Here is an 11,245-nt window from a genome sequence, read left to right on the forward strand (position 1 = left end):
TCCACAATGGTTGACTCCCAAACATTCTTTTATAAACACTCTGTCAAAGCACCAGAAACTAAAAACCAGCTCCAACGAATTTTTTCTGCTCTTCAACGAGGCTATTGAGTCCTACAAACCAGAATGGGAACCCATATAAACCGACGGGTCGAAAACGGATACTACTACCACGTTTACAGTGTCAAACGATCAGGGTGTCGATATTACTGTCGGTGCTTTGCCAACATATTGCTCGGTTTTTACAGCAGAAGCTGAAGCAATTTACGAAGCGGTTCTATTCGCCTCATCAACAGGAGATAAACATATAATATGTAGCGATAGTAAATCAACCATTGATGCACTTCAAAACTCASMAAATAATTCATGGCTAATACAGAATATACGCGACAAACTCTTCCATCATGAAAACAGCATAAAAATGAGATAGCAGATAAACATGCAAAAGAAGGTAGTAGAGAGCCGTTGGTTCTTTCCCCACTTTACTACTAAAGACATCAAAGAACATATAAAAAAATACTGCCATCATATACATCTCCGAGATTGGACTAGCTACCAACATCACTATAGAGATCAAAACCCAACTGGTGTAAAACCTATCTACCTATCGGACTGCTCATACCACAACATTAAGACGTTCACTCGTCTTAGAATAGGCCACACTACAAGAACTCACAGCCATATTCTTAAMGGTACCGATCAACCAAGCTGTCACCATTGCAACACTCCCACCCAATCGGTCATTCACCTCATCGATGAGTGCCCTGCACTGCATTTATTAAGGAAATCAACCTTTGGGAATAAGAGACCTTCCGACCTTCTCAAAGCAACAAACAGCGATAACATCAGTGCCATTAATAAATTTCTTAAACTGTGTAACATCAAAGACATATAACACCACATGCAACTAACCACATATAACTAAATAACCTTACTAAATATTTTCTTTTCACCATAATCTTAGTATTAAGAGCCGAAGGCCCTGATAGCCAGTGCTGATTCTTACAAGTGGATTAATTATTTATAATTAGTTCTCTTTTAAATAAATATATAAATCTACACTAACAATGAACGTTAAAATTTAATTATTACTCTCAATTATTTGCATCATGTGATAACTTAATGATAAGAGATAAATTTAGTATTATTCTATTAGTTTCTAAAACTGAACTGGACTTGAGAAACATCCCCAGACCAAACTAATTAACCCTCATGTTAACCTTTACCGTAGTTTTGAACAGTGTTTTCCTGTGCAGCTCCAATTAAAGCATAAGACATTATTAAATAATTAAACAATAAAAATATATTTCCCCTAACAACCTCATAAACGAATTATTTTAAGAACTTTCCGATCTCACCGGAAGTTATGCCGGATGTGAAATGTACGAGGAAAGGTAACTGATTCACTTCCAACTACAATTTTTTTTGCAATATTATTGGAGATTTATTTCGTCCTATTTTTTTAACCTCTTTTACAACATATAAAATTATATGTCCTAGCCAACTATGAATAGAAGAATTAAAGAAGGATACTAGCTTTTAATTTTGATGAACACTATAAGGGTAAACATTTGTAGTTTTGGCATTTTCGATAAGTAAACGTTGAATTTGATACTTCTATTCATTGCCTATGTAATTAGTTTTAATCGCATTTGTTTCTGAGATCAGGAAAGTTGCACACCTAGGTTTGAAAAAATAAAAGCGGTTAAACCAAACGATTCCATTTTTTAGGAATAGAGTGGGAGAGTGAGTACGTCGCTCTGTGATCTCTATCGATCACAGTTCATCATTTTTAAATTATTCTGTTTGGACCTATCATCCAAGAATTAGATAATACAAGGAAGCTCCAATATTTTTGTTGCTCTGCAAAATAATGTTAATAACACAGTACAACAGCTAATCTGGGGGGTGAGAAATTCCAAGTCAGGGTGATGGTACTACGTCAGTATAGTAAAACCCTCAAAGGGTTTGGCGTTCGTATGTGTCAGTTTTTTTTATGACCTTTTAAATATTTTCCTTATCTTGATGTTTTTTCGCTTAGTTGTAACATTTTGGCAAAAACGTAGTTTTCTTTTTTTTTTTTTAAGCAGTTTGTTTACTAAATATAATATTATTACAACAAATGGCACGCAAATCGAATACAGTGTAAGCAACGGGGTTTCCATAAAGCGTCCACCACGGAAAAATAGGTAATGAGGCATTTACTTGTTTATATCCTGCAGAAATATCCAAGTGGAACTTTTTGGAAATATTTGTCAAGGAATTTCCTTCTCACTTGTATATAAGATAATATTACTCCTTATCAATTTAATTAGATTAATATAAGGGTAATGCTAATCTTATCCACCAATGATATCATAATTAATATAACTACATACATACATATGTATGTATATACATTTATATCAATAATCTTATAATTAGTGCTGCGTTTAATAAATTGCCAAATATATTTTAGCAAATTTATTGAATTATGTTTCCATTTGAATATAATGAGGTCAAACGAACGCTGGCTTAGTTGGCATTTAGTGGTTAGGAAATTACAAATTGCTGATCAGCTGTAAGTAAAAGGCTGCCATCCCTGTGAGAATATTTTACCAATAATGCCCAAATTAATTAAGCATCTTTGACTATCCCACGGTAGGTGGCGCGGTGATAGAAGTAATGTTTTAGCATTTTTATTAGAAAATGTTTATTTTAGCTATAGTAAATATAATCTTCAAACAGTGTTGTATAAATGTATTTAGCACGAACTAATTTGACCATTTATACAATTCTATTGCCTAAGATGGTTGTGTCTTCATCGAGAATATATATTTTGATGCAGTTTAAAACAGCAGCTGAGATACCAAATTCCGTATAAATTTATAGTAAATAGCAGAGGCTGTTTCAATAAAGCTGACAGCATACGATATATGACTTGAGAGTCTCGCTCTCGAGTTCCTAATTTTTTAGAAACTTGAATATTGAAGTAGAAAAGAAAACTTTCTCGTAGGAAGAAGGATCAAGTGTATCAATCTTTTCGCTTCAAACTAAGAAAATAATCGATCAAACATTTATTGGTTATAGAAATTTTGAAGAGATGAATGAATGAATGAACAAAGACTAGATGTACTTATACAACTTGTATCGATAGCAGAATTTTGTAGCTATACCGAAAAGTTGGTATCAGAAGCGCTTTGAAAATTGCAAGAAGTGTTTCGGCAAAAATGTGTGTCATAACTGAGTGTGCTTAATTATTGCAAAATCATTCATGAAATACGTTATATATTGGTTCGTCCTCACGCACTATTTTGTTAAGAAATCATATTGCTTAAACACATTTTTTTTTTTAAGTGGTCGTGGCCCCGCCCTCTAACAAGTCTAATATACACATCTCCACTTAAGCTACAACAGCCCAAATCACTGAGTTCAAATCTTATAAGAACTTCTACCGACAGTATGAAAATGGATGAAATCGTAGGATAACTCCGCTTACTCCCCATATAACAGTACTGTTAAAAACTTTTTAAAGTATTTCCCTGACTTTGATCTCACAAGTTGCAAGAGTATAAAATGTTCGGTGGCACCCGAAATTAGCGCTTGTCTAATATGTCCTAATATATATATTATATATACATAATATACATATTATATATACATAAGCTCCCTGGATACCGCTTCTAATATTTGATTATCGTATTATAATAATTTTTTTTTTTTTTGATTAATTAAATAAAAGTGAGCTTACAAAATTTAAGGTATAAAAAATGTTTATAAGATGTATCAAATCAGTGGAATTTTGAAAATTATAACTTAATATCAAGGCATTAACTAAAATAGTATACCACAAAAATTTATAAGGCGAATATTTTTAATTATTGTACAAGTATTAATACTAACTGATAAATACAATGTTGTTATTTCTATTCCGACTTTTGTGTTACTTTAAATTTTCCAGAACGCAAGACAACATAAAGTCCACCCTTGTTTTTTACGTCAATTGACCCAACACCTGCCAAACTTGCGGGAGATCTATAGTTTGAAAGCTTAAGCGCAACAGAACAGTGGTGTCCGTTCTATCCCAACCTATCCAAATTGATGTAAGCGCGGCCTCTCTACAAGCTTTGCACTTTCTAGCGAATCCATTGTAACACTAACAAGTCAGATAACAAAGTAGCTGGATACTACCGAAAAAGGTCAAATAATCGTTGACTGTAAGCGATTCTCCCTCCCACCTTTCCCTTAGGCTTCAATCCGTCAAATATTTATTAATTACTATATTGTTTTTTTTTTTTTTGATATATTTTAAATGTATTTCATCTTAGTTGTAAACATTAGATTTTAAACCACTAAATGTAATAAAATCTTCTTCCAGGACCAAAACCTATCACAGTTTAAGTTTTACATAAGTTTTATTCTTTTCGAAAGTTTTGTTTTTGTTTGCGTCAAATATTAAATTCAAATTGGTTTCAGTTAACTGTTAATCTACTTATTGGCATCATTTGTAAAGCGCAACAACTCAATACAAAAGCTTTCATTAACAATCACTTTCACTTCCTTAAAGTAAACAAAGAACAACTAATTAATTAAAGCACTTTCCGTGAACTCGATTGGCTCATTTCACGGACACTTCCTGCATTTCTAATGGAGCGGCTTGATAACGTTGCGATTTAACGCCAGTACGAAACTGGTCTTCAATAGCGAGTAATGTCCGTCCACGTGTCTCCGGTAGCACGGCGTATACATAAACTGCCGCTATGAATGCCATTATACCGTAAATAACGAAGCAGTAGTCTTTATCTAATGCATTCTTCATCGCCGGATATGTTTTAATGCAGATGAAGGCGAAGCACATGCCCACCGCCACTGTCAGGCCCGAAGCTGCTCCGCGCACTTTCTGCGGAAAGAGCTCCGATATCATGAAGAATGGTAACGTGTAGAGCCCGAATGTGCTTAAGATAATGAAGGCAATAATTGCAATGACCGGCAAATATGGAATTAGTTGTAGCCATGAACACCAGTTATAGCCGGCCAATAGGAACATGCAAACGCACATACCAAGCGCCGATACAATACCCGAACGACGACGTCCCCATTTCTCCAAAATGATTCCTAGAAGAACTGTGGTTGCGACTCGTCCAACGCCGATCAAGATAGCGCACATAAATGGGTCTATATTGACGCCAGCCTCTTGTGAGATTTGCACAGCGTAAACGACAACAACAAATATGCCTGTTAACTGTTGGAATGCGAACAAGCCCATGAGTATAAGAAGTGGCTTGTAGACTTCTGGTTCACGTATGCTCTTCAAAAATGGTGGTTTCTTTACACCTTCACCCAATTGGATAGATTTCTGCAGTAAGTTATATTCGGCAAGCACTTCCGGATGTGTGATTTCGTCTGAAATTTTGGGAGAGAAAGCAATGAAATTAAAACTAATTGTCAAGTCATTAAGACAATTTTATTCACTAAATTTTTAGAGGTGTTTAGCTCCAAGCTTGTCTTTTACCTATAAGTGTCCCTCAACGTTAATTGAGTGATAGGTGTGGAATATAAGCTAATATGTTCTTTTCAAATTTTACCTGATTTTTCCAATCCTCGAAAATAATTGAGCGCTCTCTTCGCTTCCTCAAAACGCCCCTTAGACACTAGCCAACTGGGCGATTCGGGCATTGGAATAACGCAAAGCATCGCTACTATTTGATAGGCACAGCAAATCATTGAAATTAACTGCCAGTCATTACGAATAAAATATCCCATTATATACATCACTAGAATACCCGCAGCAATTGACACCGATGTGCCAAGAATGAGTCTTCCACGTATACGCGGTAAACTTATTTCGGCGGAGTAGACACCGACTGGTGCGCTGGCGATTCCCATAGCAATACCTTGAAATGGTAGCAATTTATAACTTTAAATTTAATACCTATGTACATATATTAGGACCTTATTTTTAAAAGCAATAGGAACAAAACAATAGTGTGAATAAATCCTGGAAAATCTTAAGAAAACGAACGGATGGCCAACAGTCTATAAAATTTTGTATTACTATTTTTAAATGACAAAAATTTAAATTATTGATATTTGTTTATTTTTCATAACCAAAATTATTTAATTCCTAATTTGCAGTTGGACGATAAAAATATATGTATGTGGTCACTTCTACTCACCTATACAAAATCGCGACACCATCAGCTGTATAAAAACAATATCGGCATTACTTTCCACCGCTAAAGCCATCAGAGCCCATGAAGCGAGTGCGATGCCATTCAACACATAGAGTGTGTTTTTGCGACCCATTTTATCCAGTAAAAATCCGGAGAGTAGACCACCGAGTGGGCATGAAAGTGTGTTGATGGAAGCTATAGATTGAAATATAATCGAAAATTGGCCTGTAAGCAATTCATTCGAACTATTTTACCGAACCATGAAGCCTGTGACTCGCTGAGATGAACAGTCTCATTGGGATCCATCAGCTGTCGCAGAGTGACTGTTGGCAAACTCAGCGCCATTCCGGTAGAGAGTAATCCAATATTACCAAGTAGTACCATTAATTCTTGACGTCGTACTGCACGACTCTGTTCGCCCAGCGGTATTTTTTCTGTGGGTCTATTAAGACCTGAAACAATTTGCGCTGTTTTACCATTTTTCGTGGTCAGAGATTCCAGTTCCTCTGATTTGACGGGATTATTTTCGGTCATACTGTTGTGTTGACATAAAAAGGAAAAAATAAATAAATAACTGAATGATAATCAAATATTACAAAAGTATTAAATTATGTAACCTATCAAACTCGAAATTTCTCCACATATGGTAAGCATTGAGTACCAGAAGACCAGAAGAAGTTTTAGAAATTTCATATAATGAGATTGCATGACATTGAAAAAGCTTTAATTAATGAAAATATTTTGTGCCAATTGGTGTTGAAACAGCAATTAGTCTATGTTCGGTGATTAATCTTCATTGTAATTATCAAACGTAAATTTGTAAGGAGGGGTAGTCTGGCAGCACTCAAGGAGTCTCGTCTTTGAAGAAAATATCGTTGTTGGTCCTATCAGCTTACCTAGCGTACACAGAGGTATAGCAGGAAATAAGCTACCATATAATTGTATAAATCAAGAACATGTAAACAAAATAATCAACCTTGGTTCCAATAGGAAAACATTTGTAAAACATATTATATGTTGTCCACAACGTTGCCATATATCATAATAAAATTTTATAGAAATTAAGCATTGACTTTGAAACGCAAACGACTACTTAGTCTGCGATGTTTAGCTAAGATTTTGTTCCAATTCTAGAATTTTTCTAAATGTTCGTTTTACTTTTGTAGACTTAGTATTAATCGGTTCACCCCGATATACTATATGTCTATATATACATAGGTAATAAGAAGTAAGTAGGGTACTTCATGCACTGATTTTTTTTTTATATTTAAGTGGATTTATGAAAATAGGTTTGCATGTACGTAAATCAATCGATAACAATTTACGTATGATTTAATAAGATCCTTAGGTTATTTGATACTGCACAAAGTATTCCAACAATTAATAAATGCAATGTTTTGAGCGGCGCTCAAAGTTACTGACAGTTACCTTCGTACATTTAAACAACATGTTGCACAAAAGTATACTGGTAGTACATACATATGTACATACATGCATAATTGAACAGGATTGCGATAACTGTCAGACATATATTATTATATAATACATAAAAGGGCGCTCAGTAAAGAGTTTTTTACCTAGACTTTCGTATTTTTATGGTGATATTATATTAATATATTCATTTAATAATATTTAATTGAAATAGGAATTTGTTAAAAAGTTACCGTTTTCACCCTAAGGAGAGATAAAGGGTCCTATAATCAAAATGTTTGTCCTCTTTCTCTTTTTTACCACATTCGGTGTTATTTACCGTTATCTGCAAAGCTCCATGGCAAGTGGTCGAACAGCTGCATATGGAAGAAGAGTAAATATTGTGTAATAAACAATTAATTTAAAATCAATCAACATTAATCAAAATGTTGTACACCACCACACCAGCGCGTTACGCCAATGATGCGGAGCAGCGGTCAATATTGGAGCGATATGATAATTTATCAGCATGTCGCTTTAATTGATTCAGTAAACATTGGACTGTCTAGACTCTAGAGCTATTTACAGTTCATACATTGCGCAAAGCTGTGAAAGATTGAGTACACTGTGGTCCACAGAAAGGATGGGAGTGGGAAACATGCACAGAAAGACTGCTAATTAAGATTCTTTTATAAAAAAAAGAAAACATTACATATTCATCGCCACAAGAAAGAGTTTTAACAAAATGACTCTTGCTGCATTGAGTTTAAGGTTTTAATGGAGTAAGGACATTATTTAATCGAACATTTACCGATTTAAAACGAGAATATTAAAAAAGATTGGTAAACAATGACGAGGTATATCCATATTCATTGTTCGAGTGTTCATTTGGAATCACGGTTTTGGAATTAAAATCGAAAGCATATGCTTATAGTTGTTTACTTTTGTTAAAGCTTAGTAACTTGAATTATATTACTTATAATAAGGATAACATGTGTTTCTTAAAAAAATATTGAAATGTACAAAGATCACAAAATGCCAGTTTCTACTCGTGCGAAAAATTCCGCAAAACATTAGCTACAAAAGCAAAATATTTTTGATTAAAAATTGCCTTGTTTGCTTTTATGAAAGGTTTGGCCTCCGATTATCTTCAAATATTATTCTAATAAAAGCTTAATTTTTGATTTAATTTGCTTATATTAAAAGCAAAATAAAAACTATTTGCTATGATTCTGATATATATCAGGCAAATAACGGCGGATTCACGAGATTCACTTTTTATACCCTGAACAGGGTATATTAATTTTGTCACGAAGTTTGTAACACCCAGAAGGAAGCGTCGGAGACATTATAAAGTATATATCTAAATGATCAGCATATTGAGCTGAGTCGTTTTAGCCATGTCCCTCTGTCTGTGCGCCTGTACGTCTGTCTGTATATATACGAACAAACGTCATTTTCTCTTCTAGAAGCTGCTCATTTGTCGGAACTGCCGATATTGGATCACTATAACATATAGCTGCCATACAAACTGAACGATCGGAATCAAGTTCTTGTATGGAAAACTTTCACATTTAACAAGATATATTCACGAAATTTGGTACATATTTTTTTCTAAGGCAACAATGTAATATTCGAAGAAATTGTTCAGATCGGTTAACTATAACATATAGCTGCCATACAAACTGAATGATCGGAACTAAATGCTTGCATGGGAAACTTCCTCATTTGATGACATATATTCACGAAATTTGGTATGAGTTATTGTTCATAGAAATAATGTAATATCGGAAGAAATTATTCATATCGGCTTACTATAGCATATAGCTGCCATACAAACTGAACGATCGGAATCAAATGCTTGCATGGGAAACTTCCTTAATCGAAGTGGTATCTTCACGAAATTTCGTATGAGTTATTGTCTATAGAAATAATGTAATATCGGAAGAAATTATTCATATCGGCTTACTATAGCATATAGCTGCCATACAAACTGAACGATCGGAACCAAGGGCTTGTATGGAAAACTTTCGTATTTGACGTAGTACTTCACGAAATTTTACATGGATTATGGAAATAATATAATCTCCAAAAAATTGATCGGAACGAATTACTATAACATATGGCTTCCATACAAACTGAACGATCGGAATCTAGTGCTGGTATGGAAAACTTTTGCATTTGATAGGATATATTCGCGAATTTTGGTATGGATTATTTTTTAAGGCAACAATGGAATCTCCAAAAAAATTGTTCACTAAACGGTCGGAGTAAAATGCTTGCATTGAAGACTTTTTGAGTTAACGAAATATATTCTGTAAATTTGTCGTGGTTTATTCTCTAGTAGGAGATCGATGGATATTTGCGCCGAATGGCAATGATCATTACAGTGCAATTCAGGGATCAAATTCGATACTTCGAGCTCACCGAAATAATGCGTCAGCGTGAAGATCAAGAATTTGCCATCGCTTTAAACAACATGTAAGAGGGAAATTTGACACACGCTGACATCCAATTAATCAAACTGAATCGTCTGGACCTGAAAGCACAGTGGTGCGACTATGGATGAAATTCGCAGAATCATGAGCGTGGACCGATTATTCGTATACAAGCGAAATGAACAAATAACTATAGAATGTAGACAGTTCCCTTTCATTCCAGCTGCAGCCATCACGATACATAAAAGCCAAGGTGGAACGTACGCTCAAGTTGCGGTTCATCTAGAGGACAGAATTAGCAGGTCAGCTTTATATGTAGGATGTAGCAGAGTCACAAATGCCAATGGACTATATATAATTGGGAAATTTTCTCCTCCGAACCCATTTGAACAGCAGGATCCCATTAAAACTCAACTTAATAGATTGAGGACAGAAGGTGCGTTGACGACATGCTATAACAACACCTGGATATTTATTACGAAAATGTAAAGAGTCTAAATAAGCATATTGCGGGTATCAGATCAGATAAACTGATTTGTTTTGCTGGTATTCTCTGCTTTATCTCAAGAAGAATTTCCAACAGAGGGCTATAATCTTATTGCACGCCTTGATGGAGAAACAAGGTCATCCCGACGACACCCGGCCAACGGCCTCTAATATACTCAAAACAAGATCGGTGCCCAGATCTATCCGAATGATCATTATCAAGGAACGTCACAGGTTCAGCAAACGTTTACCAACTATTAAACGTAAACAATTCGACAGTTTCTTTATCACTTGTGTACAGGAACCCCACGTATAGACCACCACAATTCAGAGAGCAAGTGGTGAATAATATCCGTCAGATAAATGAGCAGTTTAATGGACCATCAGTAGTCCTTGGGGACTTTAACATATTATGTCGATTCACAACAACTGACGATTTAGAGGCTCGATTACAACAGTTGGGGTTTCAATCTACTTTGGACAACGCCGCCGCAACAAAACAGCAAACAGCAATAGATTGGGTATGGACAAACATGGATCCAGCAATGACCTCATGTATTACATATGAAACACCATATAGTGATCATGACGGAATATTTTTAAGTTTTAGAAAATAGATATGTTATATACATATATAGATATATGTACATATGTTAGATTCAATATTAATATAATATAACTTAGTATAATAATATTACGTGTAAGTCATAGATATGAGTAACGTAATTTATATAGCATAAATATGTATTATAGAAATATAAA

At 34.6% G+C, this 11,245-nt stretch overlaps 1 protein-coding gene across 3 annotated transcripts in view; it reads right to left on the minus strand.

Annotated features, from left to right (window-relative positions):
* Positions 1–4,274: 4,274 nt before the first annotated feature.
* The window catches only part of LOC108977131 (facilitated trehalose transporter Tret1), a 15,779-nt gene continuing 8,808 nt past the window's right edge, over positions 4,275–11,245 (minus strand). For 2 of the 3 annotated variants that reach the window (XM_018946685.1, XM_018946684.1), the window contains exons 2-5: positions 6,404–6,684; positions 6,153–6,344; positions 5,562–5,870; positions 4,275–5,379 (exon numbers count right to left, since the gene is read on the minus strand). In XM_018946685.1, the coding sequence (XP_018802230.1) occupies positions 4,595–5,379; positions 5,562–5,870; positions 6,153–6,344; positions 6,404–6,683 (1,566 nt within the window). In that variant the 5' untranslated portion in view covers position 6,684 and the 3' untranslated portion in view covers positions 4,275–4,594. Of the gene's footprint in view, positions 5,380–5,561; positions 5,871–6,152; positions 6,345–6,403; positions 6,685–7,813; positions 7,937–11,245 lie in introns of all 3 variants that reach the window. The other variant, XM_018946686.1, reaches the window with a different exon arrangement.

The sequence above is a fragment of the Bactrocera latifrons genome, unplaced genomic scaffold, assembly GCF_001853355.1.
Source record: "Bactrocera latifrons isolate USDA-ARS-PBARC rearing strain unplaced genomic scaffold, ASM185335v1 scaffold_84, whole genome shotgun sequence".
NCBI lineage: Eukaryota > Metazoa > Arthropoda > Insecta > Diptera > Tephritidae > Bactrocera > Bactrocera latifrons.